General features: G+C 38.0%; 1 protein-coding gene across 2 annotated transcripts in view; it reads right to left on the bottom strand.

Annotated features, from left to right (window-relative positions):
- TFEC (transcription factor EC) overlaps positions 1 to 14019 on the bottom strand; it is a 91518-nt gene extending 77499 nt beyond the window's left edge. For both annotated transcript variants that reach the window (XM_010413823.4, XM_019279767.3), the window contains exon 1: positions 13784 to 14019. In XM_010413823.4, the coding sequence (XP_010412125.2) occupies positions 13784 to 13984 (201 nt within the window). In that variant the 5' untranslated portion in view covers positions 13985 to 14019. The remainder of the gene's footprint in view (positions 1 to 13783) is intronic.
- Positions 14020 to 17103: the final 3084 nt, after the last annotated feature.

Genomic DNA, 17103 nt, shown 5'->3' with positions numbered 1-17103 from the left:
TTTCATAGCATGTTTTTTTAATAATGTTTTAAGTAAAAATCAGTGGAGTGTCTGGTCAGACCAAGTCTCTTGAAAGTATCACTAGCTGGAATGCTTTCAAAATGTTTTCACAGCTATTTTTCTATTTGAACATAGAATGATTCTTCATGTAACCCTTAAAATGCTGTTTTTGTAGACTGAAAGTAAAGCTCAATAAAGTCAAACAGCCATCAGTGGGCTTTGAAATTGGTCCCAGCTCTTTAGACTTGCAGGTGGCAATCCTTAACCAGCCTGCAGGGAAGTGATATTTGTTTTACTGCACAACTACTGTAGAAAATTTTTACATTGTGGATACTCCAGACAGTTAACACACAACATCTAACATGAAATATTTTGTGTTAGATATCAGAAGACATCACATTAACAGTTCATCTTGTCCTACTTCTACCAGTGGTCAGCATGAGAGGAGCAGAAGGCTGTAAGGCGAGCACAAATTCAGGCAGGTCATAAAGTTGTCTATATCACTATCCTAAAATAAGCTTTGGCATCTCACAGAGCAGTATATGTTGTAATAGGTGCTGATCCTGCTGTGAAAGGATCAAATGCACATTACTGACTTCAAGGGGAGAAAAGACTTCATGCTTCACTTGGCTATAAGAGAAGTGGACTCAGTCTCTAGAGGAAGATCATCTGGATTGCAAGAATAGCTCAGTGGTTACTTGTTACACAAAGACATTAAAGACTCAGGTGCAATTTCCTACCTGAACTTGAGTCCCTGGATAATTTTGAGCATTCATCACAAGCGACATTCATCTCTAAGAGGTAATTTTCTAGTCTACGTTATGAAAAAGTCTGTCTTTTGGACAATAGCAAGAGAAAGGACCTCCAGAAAGAGAATCACTTTCAGATACCCCTGAGAGACTTCATACAAAAGCAGGACTTTTTTTCTTATTCTTTTCATTCCTCTGGACGTGCTCCTCTTTTATGGTTCACCACAGAAGGAGACATGGGCAACTAACTTTAATTAGATGCCTATTATTTACATGACTAAAAAGTTGGATCCATGCAGGCATTTATGGAAGCTAAACCTTATACTACGAGGAAATGAATTTGTGTCTCTGCATCTTAAATTTTTACCTGCAACATGTGACACCTTCCTCACAGTGGGACTGTGGGGAGTGAAATGTTAAAATTTATATGATACCATCAAAATGTCAGTGGAGGCCAGAAAATTGCTTAACATAAATATATAGAAGAGGATCCTGGAATCAATGAACACCAACCCCCAAAATGCATGAACTGAATGCTTGTATTCAAATCTTGTTGGCATCTTTACTAACTAAAGAAAAAATCTAGAGAGGGAAGTAATCTTGGAGTTTGAATGAACTAGATGATACTTCAAGTACTAAGTATGAAATATATTTTAATTATCAATATTATCACTTAAGTGGTGTACTACTTTTTTAGTAGTACAAAGTGGATGACATTGCTTATCTGTTTTCAGTTCCATTGAATTTTTCAAGGCAAAATTTTCTCTAAGTCAGTTGGGGGTTGTAGTAGCAACAGGTTTTTTTCATCCTCTAAGTGTTAGATACCATAGCTTATCTCAAGACCTAATGCAGTCTACTTTTTAATTATTCACACTCTTTATTCTGTAACTATAGTCTGCCTCTTTCAATACTAAAAAGGCAGGACACAGTTCAATTATTTATGGTCCAGATATAAACAAAATGTGGAAGTTGCTCTTTAGAAGTACATCTATGATTTGTAACAGCACTAATAAAAGTTATAAGCTTATATTTATCATGTAGTTCCAGCCCAGTATTAGTTTAATAATCTTTTGGGGAAAAAAAAAAAAATGAAGCCTTTTGTTTTCTTCAGAAAGCAATTGAGTTTTCTTCTGCATAAAGAATTGGCTACAACTACAATTGTGTCAATGAGCCTCACAAAGTTACCAGGCCTTCATGGATCCACTTTTGTTCTGAACTTTCAAGGCCTTTGAATGCAACAAACTCTGAAGAAAATTAATATAAAACATTAAGGGAAAAATTTGCAAATAAATAAAGATTTGATAATCTGTGCATTTGTCTGAAATCATAGTATACAGAGCAAGTGTTTAAATCAAATATCTCACTTTGGAACCAGATTTTGCTACCATTGCTAGTTATACATTTTGGCCAAATGGCCTGTTTAGACTATCTTCAATATTCATATGATGAAAAACCCTTTCAATAGAAAAAATAATCAATTGTTATCATATTTTGTCACCTCTAACATAAAGTGAGTGGTGGAAATGCTGTATTTCAAGATGTGTCTGCTTTGCTCTGATGCTTTCAGTGTTTTTCTCCCTAATTTTTCATCACTTCTTTGCTTTCTTTCTATGTTTTGATCTCTTTGCTTGTTTACTCTGACTTCCAACATTACCTCATCATTTTTCTTCCTCTCAAGCACCTTTTTTCCATGGTTTTTGTGATATTTCAACAAGATACAGTTCTGAAATTATTCCTGCGTTCTGGGCTCCATCCAGTTTGATCTCAAATGACTGATTATAGCAGTTCCAAGGGTATAATAGTGAACATGCTCTATGGGTGTGATTAAAGCCAGAGCCTCTAATTCCCAATGCATGAAACTCAGAAAAATAGACAAAATAAAACTTGGAGAATTTCTCCATTAACTGGTGTTCCACATACTTTTTAGTCAGGGGTAAAAATTATTTCCAAAGCCACCAAGTCAGTGGCCATTTTTCTTTTAATTTCTTTGACCTTTGAAAAAAATTCACCTTTTGTGTCTTTGAACAAATGTACAAGTAAATGTACTTGATTAGGGATCTGATATCAAAGGGGTGGTCTTTGTCCTGGGTGGTCTTTGCCCTTATTTTCCGTCATAAGCAATTAATCCATCATTGTGTGCATATCTTATGAGATATTCTGCTTTAAAAGCATAGCAATTTAAAAAGTAATCAAATTGAAAACATCATCTAAAATTGCAGTTATCTGCAAAAGGCTAAATGGAAGATTTGGAACAAAATAGCTCCTGGGTTAGAATCTTGTATGCTGTATTAGCCTTGAGCAAAATTTTACAGTGCAGGTACTTAACCTACAAGGAAAATTTCATAACGGGAATACTGAGAGACCTGTAGCTATAACCAGTACTACTGGGCCCCAGTATAATATTTCATTTGCGTTTCTACAAAGCAATTTTTGTCAATCTTGCTGCATGAATGAAAAATCTCATCCCATAGTCTCCAATTCACTACCCTCATGAACTCATGAAAAGGTCTTTTAACCACAGCTGTGATTTTCAAGTGGAAATAATAAAATGGCAAGAGTTAAATATTAATATTCAGTTCTTGCACTGTGCCTTTCTTTGATACCAATTACAACTTGAACTTCACCTAACTCAAAAAGACTGCAGACTTCTCTCAATTAGCAGTAATAGGATTAATACATAGCTTTGGAATTGAAGATTTAAATAGCAAAAAAAAAAAAAACTTGGCAAATGTACACATGTACCAAATTAATCTCAAAATAAATATGCAGCCTTGGGTGAAATAAGTGGAATGTGGAATGCTAGAGATGTGGGGGTTATTGTGGTTTTTCTGCTCCCTTGACAACCTCTGCAGGTAGCATTTCTTTGAAAACTATCATGGCTGTAGAATAAGAGTACCTTTTAGTCCTAATGTTTATGGACCCTAGAAAGTTGCTGCCATTCAGAACAGGTAGTCTCCTTTGTAGAGCACCAAAGCTATTTCTGTTTATCACACTTTTCTCCATTACCAATTTCTATGGTTCTCAGCTTTGTGAGTTTTAGGCAATCTCACAGATGCAAACTATTGCATTCAAATAGCTGTCTCCTCAGAAAGGATAAAATATTAGGTAAAAAGTGCTAGGTGGACCAAAGTGTTTCTATACTACAGAAGTGAAGAGCATGCAACTGATTTTTGTGGAAGATAATTCTTGTGTCTCTTTACTCATGCTGAGTTGTTTGTGGTTTATTTTGTATTTGCATTTGATGAGCAATGAATGACTTCATTTTCCCTGCGTTTTGAGTAACTGCCTCTACATTGTATGATACAATGGCCCAAACTGAGGATGACTGTTTTAAGGTGTACCTTTGACTTCTGAAAAAAAAATTGTAATATCCTAAAGTTCCTTGTCAAATCAAAAAATGCTGACATCAGTTATAAAGAGCTGTTTGTATTCTTTTCTCAGAGGAAAATATGAGATACTTAATCATGTTTTACTGATCAAAGCTCATACAGCAGAACATCTGAAGTGTAACTAAACCAATACAGAACCAGCTGTGAGTCAGGACAGATGGAAGTGACAAGTTTAGTTTTTTATTTCCTTCCAACTAGTGGAGAAATCAAGACCAAAGTTGACCACAGGTTTCTGTTGACAATAACTTCTGTTGACAATGTGCTTCATTTCTGGAAAAATGCATTTCAGGAAATATCAGAGAATGACTAAGGGCCCTTTCTCAAAATAGTAGAGGAAGATGCCACAGAGATCTGGAAATTAGCATCAGTTTTTGCACATTTCAAAAATCTGGCCCTAATATTATGACTGATAACAAAAAAAGAAAAGGAAGAGTAGTACCTTCTTGGGTAAAGCTGATCACGAAGGAGGTTTGCTTTATATTTAAGTTCACTAAGAAAAAAATTTCCTGGGAGTGGATATAGAAGCATTGCCTCATTATGAGGAAAGACAGTGTAGTCAAGATCACAACAGAGATTACCAAGTGTTTAGAAGAAGTCTGACAGTGAAAGAAGCAGAAGCACCATGATGGAAAAAGTGTGAGATCTCTTAAAACCTATTGGTGTCAGCCTCTCTTGTTTTACTGGACTTGCAGGATCTATCACAGATAAAACGTGACATCTTGACACTATTACAATCATATTTCAGTTTAATTTCAAAAACCTGTAGAAGCTATATGGACCTTCCCTTCACTTCAATATGTTTGCCTCTCACTCCAACAAAAGAACTTAACCCAAAATCAATTGATCTACACATTTTAAGGATTCAATATTTAACTTGTAGCTCAAATTTTTAATGTCTTGCCTCTGAAAAAATATTACTTTCTCAAGTTTTGAAGTGCTGGTCTCCACCAGTTCTGGACCTTTACTCAGAAAGAAATAATGTATAGAAGCTAATTCACTTAGAGTATAGTTATTAATTAACCTAATCTTGTTTGGTACTGCTCAGAAAATAGGATCATCTGCCTCATGGTAAAAATACAGTGAACTTTGGGAGATGGCTGGAAACAGTCTTGAAAAAATGCATGAGATGCACTGGGACCATTGCAGGGCTAGTAAATGGCAGCTGAGATTAGCAAAATTCTCCCTCTACACAGATGGATCACAACACAGCCCAGAGGTCTCCAGCATACCCAAAATAAAAATCTCGCTAAATTCTTCCTAGAGTTTGATTTAAAATGTCCCTAATTTCCTCTTTATAAAGCAGAGAATCACCTAATATCCTTTTCTGATCTGTCCAGATACAGAAATGGCCAACACATGAAAAATATGGACTGTAGAAGTTGAGCTGGACAGAATTGAAACCAGTAAATTGCACTTTGGTGAGGAGCAGAGAAAGATGGGATGAATGCACAGGCTCTAGTCATTTAGAGATGGTTGTCATTCTTTATGAAGATTAAGGACTTGTAACTTTGCATTCCTATATTAATCCAAAGGCCAGCCGTTGTACAAGCTGCCAGGGTATGGGCTTCCAGACACTGCACTTTTCATCAGAGCCTTGAGCAAAATGAACTCTCATTTCTACACTGTATTTTTCTGGCTTTACTCGGTTAACATTACATGGCAGAAATGCAAAACTGATTTCAAATTTCTCTAGAAAACATTTGAGAACAACAAGAATAATGAGCAGAGTTGAAGAGGACTCTCGCATGCAGTGGCCATTTTACTTGTATATTGAAAGAATATAACTACATGAATCCTTTTCAAACTAAGAAAACTGATAGTAAAAGATAAGATTCATGCACATATGATTTGCTTAAGAAGATCTACACACATTTCAGAGCAAATGAAGTAAAGGTCACAGAATAGTGCATGAGGGTTTTTTTCATTTTTAGTATCTTCATATTGCTGAAAACAAAACAAATAATCCTGATTTTTCTAGGGAGGTAAGGGAACCATAAACATTACAGGGAATTTTAGCCTAGCATCCAATGATTTACGTAATTTTTTATAAAATTCAGAGTTGGTTTGAAGCCACAAGTAGATCAACTGTTTTTAAAATTATAACTTTTTCCCTGTTATGTCCAGGTCTGATCTATGCCATCAGATTCTCACTTCTATGACTAATATAAAATTCAGACACAATTTCCATTTAAAAAGGAAACTATTTCTGCCATGTCTTCTTCCCTTATTTTTTAACTCTGTGACAATTCTGATATCCAAAGTGGCAACTAATTGCCTTGACAATTAAATGGTATTGCCACAGCACAGCCTTTATGCATTTGTCCTAATAAATGTCAGATGAAGCTCAACTGCTCACTTCAGCAGATGATAATTTAAACTGAATACTACCAGCTATTCAGAGAGAGAATTTTTTGCTTTAAATAAGATTAATCTCAGAAATTAAGCATGGGATTCCCTCTTATAAAAAAGGCCATTGGTTATTCATTAAATCTGAATTACTGATTTAACAAACACTTGTATAAGAATCATTAACATTATCTGTTATGTAATTACTAACGTAGTGTATAATACTTAATATCTCAACAGTCAGGTCTCTTCAAAATTCAATTACTATAGCACTTGTCATAGAGACTAGAACTGCTCTTTCAAAGCTCCTTTTTTCCCTAGTGACCCTTTACCATGACTACTTCTTCTTTGGCTGCCATTTGTCAGTTCAGGAATAGTATGACTGTCAAGTCAAGTGTAGATTTATACTGGAATCCTAACTCCCATCATGGTCCTCACCTTTCCACTGAAGTCAGTAGGAAGCTGGGAATCCTGTTACGCTTTTAATCCAGGGCCAGCATTTTAAAAAATGCTGATCTTCTTTGCAAGTCTGTGGAGCTTCTCTCTGCTGCTGGAGACAAGAAAGAGAGTCTCCTTTCATTAACACTGGAAAAGCCTGAACACCCTCAAGGTAGAGACAGCAGCCCTTGCACTCTTGTTCTCTACTCTACAACTGTAAAGTCTTTGTTAATTCTGTTTGGGAGCTGTTCATATTCTTCATGGGAAAAAAAACTTATCTCTTGCTAACGGGTTCCTCCCCCATTTGCACCACCCATTTTGAAATACGCATTGAGCAGCACATGGTTGTAAAAAGACAAGTTTTACAGGACCCTCTCAAGCTATAATTTTGTTCATAAAATTGATATGCTTAGGAATGGTGGTGGACACTGAGCCCAGATGTCGTGGAAGAGTTCACGTTTTCGTCATTGAAGCCTTCAACAACTAGCGGAATGCAGCTGTTTGCAAAATGCTGATTATGAATTGTCCCAGAACACTGTAACTTCCAAGCCTCAGTGAGGGACACCACTCATAGGCATAGGCTAAAACTGTGCCAGGAACTGTCCTAACAGTATGACTGCCTGGATATGTCCTAGACAAAGTTAAATGTACAAGTGTGGATAAACAGCTCACTACTGCTCAGAGTTCTGAGCTGAGAATACATGGGAAGAAATCAGGACATCCTATGATTAAACCATCATAGAGACTGGTTTTCTTCTTCCACAGTTTGCCTCCTTCATATCAAGAATCACAGTAGACTTTAAAATGAACCACCCTTACAGCAGACAGCTTCAAGTCTTTAAAAGATCGCTACCTGTGATTCTAATTTTGAGACAAAAATCAAATTTTGATTCAGCATCAATGCTCTCTTCAACTACTGAAGGCCATGGACCTGCTGAACTTACTCCTTGAGTAGCAGTGACATCAGTGTTTTCCATACCATGGGAATTATCACACAGAAGTAGGTCAACAGCTGTGCTCAGATGTGTAGAGGTTTGTGCAAGAATAGACATAGCAAAAATAAAAATGCCTAAAAAAATGAAAAAAAAAAAGATGAGATGTATGGGGAAAGAATAGAGACTGTGGACTTAAGACACTGTAAGTTTAAAAAGATGAAGTCTGTTAAGTCTGGAAAAGAGAAGAAAAGAAGATATACAAAAGTCTACAAAATAATGAGTGAGCCTGAGGATCTTACACAAATCTCTCTCTATTTATTTCCCAGGTACTCATATCTTTTGGTCTCCATTCTGCTCCTTGTCTTTCCAGATATTCCAAAATGCATTTTGCTCTCTTTCCCACTTCCCTTTTCCCTCTTATTTATGAACCCCTTCACATAATTTTCCACCTTTCCTCTTTTCTATATACTTCTTCTCATGATAGTAATACTAATACAAAATCCAAGTATTTTCTTAATATTAATAAGTATTATGTTAAAAAATAAAAATATTATAGTGCATAGAACTAAAAAGTAAAGTATTTTAAGTGACTGCCATGAAACAATCTGCAGATACAGACAGCCCTGCTCCTACAACCTGCTTCAGCAAACAGCCTAGGAAGACTTAAAGCATAACAACCTCAACTACTTTACATATGGTAATTTAACATAAAATTAAATTTTAACCCTCAAGCATCATCTCATAAGCTAATTTGAAGCAGAATCAAGAAGCTTTGAGAATCCTATACTTTCTCTGAAGCAAAAAACATAGAGGTGGAATTTATTTGAGTGTTTTTATGACAAAATGCAGATGCCTACATCCAAGCTAATTATCTAGACTTTTTTTTACAGTCAACAGGGAGAAAAATATCACTTTGAGGGTGAAATCCATCTTACTTAAAGTACATGCCCAGGATAAGCCAGGTAAATTGGATCTTAAATGGATCTGCTTGCCCCATTGGCTACAAAAATTGCTAAGGCATCTAGTTCAGATGCAGACACCTGTTTCGGAGATAGGGGAGAGCCCAGTGAAGGTATTATGAAACATATTATTAAGCTTTATGGACAGCTGATCTATTCTAGCTTAAGTATTCTTGTGTTTCTGTGTGCTGCTGCTACGTCATTTACACAGCAGTTGTGTTCTGGAGCAAAGCCCTTTAATGGTATTAGAGAGCCTATAGAGGCAGATGGAATAGATATGTGGTGCTGAAAGGGTTCTTCTTGGACAGAGAGTGCATTTTCATGCTTTTAAACGATATGTTTTTGCAGGAGCACTAAGACACTGCCATTATGTTTGCCCTTTCACACTGTCTCCTAATCTGTCAAAAATCCATCAAATTATTTGCCAATCCACCAAAAAACATATCAGCTTAAGAAAGTGTTTGCATTGTTGTAGGAAGATTGGGAGTTGCTGCAATCAACAAAGGACATCTAAAAAAGAAACTGGAAAGATGCCAGTGTAGCAGACACTGCGTAAATGAGACTCCCTTTTTGGGAGATATAAGGCAGGCAGCCCAGGATATTAAAGGTATTTGTAATTTTCAGAATGATTTTAAAAAGCCATGACTTCCCTCCTAGCAATGTCTGTACAGAACCTGCTCTGTCTTTAAATAAAAATTTGCCCACAGAAAGGTTTCAAAAGAGAAAGTATTAAAATTAAGTCCCAGCAGCATAAAACAAATTATTTCCAAAAGAAATATAGCCATTAATAGACAGACATGTTTGTGAGAAGCTTATCTTCAAGCTTCCTTAGTGTCCCAGGTTGCTGCAACAATATTATTCTTCCTAGCCACTCATACAGAAAATCATAGTAGAGTGGGGATTTTAAAGTGGTTAACAGGCAGCTCTTAAGCAGAGCATTTCCCAGGATATGGAGTCAAGCATTACTCTTATGTAATTACTCGTTACTCAGGTGCCTGAAATCAGCTTCCAATAACTGCCCACAGCAATCCTTCGCTGTGTTTGTTGGAGAACATGTTCTCAGTGTTTTGGTATCTCTTAGCTGTTGAGGAATTTTTCTGCAGGTTGCCTTTAAATTTCATTTTGCACTAGTTAAACAGATAATGCTCCCCAAATCTTTCATGGTAATTTAGATCTTTTTTATATTTTAATGATTTACTGCTCTGTGGTTAGTCCTCACCTTCCCACCAGTTTCCTACTGGATCTGTGGTGGTATGAAAGGACGCAATGGTCAGACCAGCCCCAAATACACAGCTAAATCAGTATCCCTAGTCCTACTCGATGATTATTTATTTATTTATATGCATTTTCGATATAGAAATTTGATTTATTATTTTGCTGCGATTTTTCTCACTTTCAATTGATCAAGGTCTCTGACTCATGTCTTTGACAAACTTACAGGTTTCCATCATAAAGAGTCACAAGAAGAAAAGAGGAAATGTCCTCAAGTTGCTCCAGGGGAGATTTAGATTGGGTATCAGGACAAATTTCTTTGCAGAAAGTGTTCTCAAGCACTGCAACAGACTGCCCAGGGAAGTGGCAGTCACCATTCCTGGAGGTGTCTAAAAAGGATGGAGGTGTGGCACTTAGGTGCAGGGTTTAGTGGTGGACTTGGCAGTGTTAGGTTACCTGTGCAGTTGATGTTCTTTAAGGTCTTTTCCAACCTAAACTGTTCTATTATGTTCCATTTTATTCTATCTTGTTTGTTTGTTTTAACTGATTGCTTCAAGAATAAAAGATACTAAAATTTCCACCAAAATTAATATTTGACAAAAACCACCCCTAGAGAAAATAAATTTTCCTTCAAAGAGTGTTTCTAGTCAGTATTTAAGCTGAACTTTTACTAATATACTGGAACACTCCTGAGAAAAGGGCAGCAGGGTGTAAACAGACGAAGAGGAACCTGGCCTTTGCCCAGTGACTGATGGATGGCATTCCTCATAACATGTTGCCCTTCACCTTATCAGTCATTTGTTCAAGAGCTAAAGTCACACTTTTTGAGTTACAAATGGAATCCTACTTTCATCTGGGTTTTCTTTCAAAATCTTCAATCGGGATGTTTGCTAAAGCCCAAGCTTCTTACTTTATAGAGCTTACAAATACTGCAGGGGAAAATCTGGTAGCTCTTTTACTGCCTTGGATATTTCCATAGGCTAACCTGCCTTCCTGGAGAGCATAGGTAACTTCCGTTGATCAGCACAGAAATTAATCTGAATTAAGATTTTGTGTCTCAAAAAGAGGTCTCAGACTTCAAACTCTTTGTTGGGCCTTTGCTGTAGTTTTGTTCTGTTTTTTTTTTTTTTCTAAAGTACCAAACTAACCTTTCTTGCTACTTCCCAAATCCTTGATCTCAGTGTTCTCAATGGCATTCTGTGGTAACACCATTCACTCAAGATGGATTCCCCGTTAGTACTCACTCTGGGAAATGAAAAACAACTTTAAGATGTTTTTATCACTTGACTGCCATGCAAACATGCTACATCTGGGAACACCAGAACTTCTGTGCCAAGAAAATTTGAGACTTGCTGAAAGATATAAAACTCCATCCTTACCTGCTGTTAACCCCAACATGTCACTTTACATGTTTTTGCCCCTCAGAGATTTATAATTCCTCCATTCTTCTCAACAAATCTTTCTTCTCATTCCAGACAGCCAGCAAAGGCTTTTCTGAGAAACCTCCAGCAGAAAATTTACAGAATAGTAAATCTTGCTATAGGGCAATGACGCTGCATCCTTAACGGCATACTGGCACCCCACAAAGGTGAAAAGGAATCATGTCTAGAAGTCAACCTATCTATAGGTATATAACTTGAAACACTTCTACTTAATTATGGATTGAGCACAATTTCTTGTCTAAATCCTTAAACCTGCCATAAAAAATTCCACCAGCCTCCTGATCTTTGAGATCTTCTGGAGATATTGCTTCCTTTTCGCCTGCAATTTAGGCACAGGAATATTTTTGGATTTCTCTTTTTTTTTTTCTTCTAGTCTTTCTCTTCAGTAATATATGACTTTCCAGATCTTCTTTACTTTTATTTCCTTATCTCTTTCTCTCATCTTATTTGCTTTCTCACCACTTTTTCTCAGCCCTTCCAGTTTCTACCTCCTATTTCTTTCACCATTTCTCTCTTCTATTCCCCCTTGCTTTAACTTTCTTCAGCCCCCTTTTCTCCACCTTTTCCCACTTCTGTTTGCATTGTGATTTCCAACCTGCAAAGAAGTGCTATCCCCACAGGCTCTTCATCACCCTTTGATCACCCTCTAGCCTCTGCAAGCAAGCTCCTCCAGAAGTTCCACCTGCTACAGTTGACCCAGAGACTCCAAAGAGGTTGAGAGGGACTTGCCTTGCAGCAGGAGCTAGAGGGTTAGCACTGCCCTGAAAGGGGAAACAGAGAGGGTCAGTTTGCCAAAGCAGAGAGATTGGCAAGAAGACATGGTGCCAGGCACATGATGCCTCATTCATGTTCCCCCAATTAAAGCAGCCTGTAGGGTAAGTAGCATGCCACTGTAGTGCACTGGTGTACTGACCCCTCCGAGTGCTTGTTAGTGCTCACCATACTCAGCATTTCCTCTCCCTGATTGATAGGATGATACGTGTGTGTATGGCAGAGAGCAGATTCATTACAGCACATTAGCCAGACAGGCAGGCAAATGCCCACAGGGGCAGAAAATCTGTAAGGAATAAATAAAAACTTTATTATTTTTCTAAAACTTCTTTTCCCCAGGCTACAGTGAGGAATACTGGAGGAACAGGAGAGTGGAGAGAGCCCAGAAGAGAAAGGGAGTGGTGAGAACTGGAGGGAAAGTTTATTAGCAGTCAAAGAAAGGTTTAAAATATTCATTGTTGGATTCAGAGTTTGGATAGTAGCTGAATCTCTATTTATAATTTTTTTTGGTCCCACTGTTAAATAGGAAAGAAAGGTTCAGTGCATCAGATACCAAGTTATCAGAACATTCCTGATGTAACATGTTTGAAATGTCTGAAATCTGGCTGCTCCACTTATTGAAATTTATCATCCCTCAGTTTTAAAAATGAAAAACAAACTAGTACCAGCCTTTATCAACAGCTGCCACCATGTGGTATTTGAAATACCACAGTTACTTCCAAATAGAAAGAAATATGGTGGCATCATCTCACATGTTCAGTGACGAGTTTTAAGCATCACTTGGTAACTCACAGCTCATAAGAGGTGATGTGGTTGAGGGGCAGCTCTGCACCCCTGCATACACTCTGCTAAGGCCAACGAGTAGATAGCCTCTGCAAAACTGTCCTGGACACCATAGCCACCTGCCAAACCACTTGCCCATCATTCATCCTTGGAGATGGGGGACCAGACCACAGTCCAGAACTGCCCCAGGCTGTCAAAAACAGTGCATAAAAAAGTGTATTCCCAAATAGCTGGTGCCAAAACCTTTTCTGCCAGGCACAGATTTACCAGGTTGCAGCATCCTCTCTCCCCCTGTCATAAGAGGCTGCCTGCTCTGACACAGGGCAAGAAAGCAAACACAGAGCTGCTGAGCCCTGTTCTCACTGCCCTCTGGCTGGACCTTAGCCCGGCTGCTGCCTGGAAATACATTGTGTTGTGGAAAGAAAACTCCAGAGATATTCCTCTATCCAAAAGGAAGATAGAGTGTGAATTGTCAGCCCTGGACCACTAGAGAGTTGATCCAAAGATTAATGATTCAAAGAACATGTTTTGAGGCAGCACAGGGACTAGACCTAGTTAGTTTAATACCTTGGTATTTGCTTGCTTGAGCCCTATTTATTTTTTAGAACATGTTAGTTCCAGCAGCTTCATCCTCACCTCTCTCCTGATTTCATTTAGCTGCACTCCCAAATGAGCTGTGTTACAATTAAGAGTATTTTTCAGCAGAAAACACAGCATTCTGAAATCTGCTTTGTAAATATCTGTTGGTAATATTCATACCTCTGAGATTGCTGGAGCTTTGTCTGATGAAAACTGTGTTCCCATTGGAAAAAATCCATTGAACGCAGGATACTGTGAAACTGGCATATGACACTGCGCATAATGTGCATGGGCTTCTTCTCGAGGGTGCTTGTCTGGCCACTTTTGATCCTGTAGCTTTCCTCTGAGCTGAAACTGTAGTCCAGTAAGTGCCTGCAGCATTGCTTTATTTCTTCCCTTCCCACTATGCGCAGAGCTGAAAGAATCACTATAAAACACACACACAAAATAGAAGCAGCAATTTAATTTCTTGAACAATGTACCTCTACCATTAAAGAAAACAAAACAAAACTTCAGTATAAACCCAAATTAATATTATGGTTATAGGGCACCCATAAGGACACAATCCCTAACATAGTAGCAAGAAAAAAAAAAAAAAAAGATGAGAAGAAACAGTTGGCATTCAGTTAACAATCATGTTTGGAGGTTTGTGACTGACTTTGTTATTCCAAGGGAAGCCAGGTACCAGGCTCTTGGGATTAGGTACAAAGGCAAGAAAAAAGTGGACACGTATGAATCTCAAAGGTGACTGCTGGGTTAATAAAACAGTCTGTTTTCTGTTCACCCACTCTTCCTCTCAGTGTGCAAGTACATTAAAATATGTCAAAAGGAAAGCCATTTGCTGGGGAAAAATAATTCAGCTAAAAGTCAAAATTTCCAGCTGGTGTGTTGCCTTGGTGTGTGCAAGTGCGCTAACAAAGTGACCCACACATCTCACTGGATGAAAGTTGGTATCCTCATTAAAGTAGAAACAAACACTTGAAAACAGGAACAACTGCCAGTTAAAAAAAGGACCACAATTGAAATGAGAAGCCTTCATTTTTCTCCATTCTGTTTCCTACTTGCTCTATAGCAGATACTATATCTATATATATATAAGTAATTGCTTGAAAAGTAATGAAAGCAAAACTGATTTTGTATGCAGTAACCATTCCCATTTGCTGGAGGAATTGTGTTGCTAACAACCATCCACATTATTGTTGTATGTTTAGAAGAAGAAATATTTTCACAGTCCAGTTTCTGAACTGCCACATACAACACAAGGGCTGGTTCCTGCAAAGAGTCACCCTTTCAAAAGTGAGTAGCTCTGGAGAAGAAAACCTTATATCAGAATTGCTCACACTAGAAAGTGTTTGTAGTATCAACCTCCAACCCTTTAAAATAAAAGCACATTTATAGTCATGTATATTGCCTTTGCCCCCAGGAAACACAATGAGTCCTGAACACAATCACTAATTCCCTGCAGTGTGAACATTTTATGTAATATGAACAGCACGAGATATTAGATCTCCTGTTCCTTGGCCCAAGCCCTGACAGAAAGCACTATTAGATAAACAGAAAGCAAAATGAGGGAAGTGGTACACCACAGTGTGAGCAGCCTTTTGTTTATTGATGACATGATTTACCCTGGAGTTGAAAAGAAAAAGAAAAAAAAGAAGTAAAGAAGTATTCTAAAATCTCTAATGACTGCAGCAGAGTTTATTATGATGAACCACAGAACTCCTTCATGGGTGAGTTTGGAAAGACCTCTGGGGATCATCTAGTCCAACTGCCCAGCTCAAAGCAGGATCAGCTATGTTGCTCAGGGCCATGTTGATTTTTAAATATCATCGAGGACAGAGATTACACAACCTCCCCAAGCAAACTATTCCAGTGTTTGATCATGCATACACTAAAAAAATAATTTTCTTATGAGGAATTAAAATTTCTCCCATTTCAGTTTGTGCCTATTGCCTCTTGGGCTACCTTTAGGCACCACTCAGACGCCAGCTTCACCTTTTTTCCTCCCAATCCAGTAGGTGTTTCTACACATGAAGGTCATCTTGAGCCTTCTGTTCTCCATCCTGAACAGTGGTAGCTCTCTCACCCTCTCATAACTCACAAATTCCCAGCCCTTCAGCGTCTTTGTGGCCCCTTGCTGGACTGACTCCAGTATATCCAGGTCCCTTTCATGTTAGGCAGTTCAGAACCAGACCCAGCACTCCAGCTGCAGCCTCTCCAGTGCTGAGGAGAGGAAAAGGATCACCCTCAATGCAGTTATGTGGTGTGGTTTCGCATGTACCCAAGGAGAGGCTGTTGCACTTTCTTGTTGAAAGGGTGTGCTGTGGGCTCATAGTCCACCAGAGTCTCCAGGGCCTTCCCTGCATAGCTGCTTCCCAGATAGCCAGCCCAGCCTGCACTAGTTCATGCAGTTATTCCTCCCCAGCAGCACAATTTGACATTTAATTTTATTGAATTTCTTGAGATTTCTGTCACCCCATTTCTCTGGATGGTCTCTCTGAAGAGCAGCACAGTCATCTGTTATAGCAACCAGTCCTCCTGATTCTCTGTTGTCTGCAAAATTGAACTCTGTCAGACCATCTAGCTTATGAATGTAGATTTTAAGTAATATTGGACTCAGTACTGAGCCCTGAGGAGCACCACTAGTTACTGGTCTCCAGGCAGCCTTTGCAATGCTGATCACAGCACTTTAAGCTCAGCAGTTCAGCCAGTTTTCAATTTACTTCACCATTTACTGTCTAGTTAAAAATTTGTCAGTTTGTCTATGATGCTGTAGGAGACAGCTTCGAAAGCTTTATGAAAGTCAAGGTACCAGCTCATCATCTCACTATAGAAACATATCAGCTTGATTGTGCATGATTTTTCTATTTCTTTAGTCTTCATTTCGCTGTTGATCTATCTGTAGAAACAATTCATGACCTTCTCCAGAGTCAATGACAAAAATAAAAATGCCCACTGCCTTCAGGCCTGAAGTGGCCCTGCAGTTGGACTAGATGATCATTGTAGATCCCTTCCAACTGAACTATTCTTTTCTATTCAAATAGACTTTATTAATATAGCCAATGTTTCGGTGTATATCAACAGGACCTTTTAAAATGCGCATTATGTTTCTGATGCATAGAATTCTTTCCCCAGTTATGCAAATGCCTGCTTAGGGTCTTTTCAAAAATTTTATGGCCCTGTTAAACTACAACAACCATTAAAAAACTGTCATGCATTAAGATGTCCAAGAAAATAAAAAAAATTTAAAACATTATTAGTTGTGCCAGCAACAGCAATGAAGAAAAAGAAGAAAGTCTTGCGATATTTTTCCTTTTGACCAAGGTTTGGTCAATGTATTTCTTAACAGATAATATGAGCTAAAGAGGGGATAACTGTAATAGCATAAAAATGCAAGTTTTAACACTCTAACGTTCCATCTTCTTTTTGTTCACAAAATAAACATCAGCTCTGAAGCTTATTCCAGTAATTTTGACCCCTGAAATTTGACCCCATAGAGC

Source organism: Corvus cornix, chromosome 1A, assembly GCF_000738735.6.
Source record: "Corvus cornix cornix isolate S_Up_H32 chromosome 1A, ASM73873v5, whole genome shotgun sequence".
NCBI classification, from domain to species: Eukaryota; Metazoa; Chordata; class Aves; order Passeriformes; family Corvidae; genus Corvus; species Corvus cornix.
This window is presented reverse-complemented; position numbering and strand designations above follow the sequence as displayed.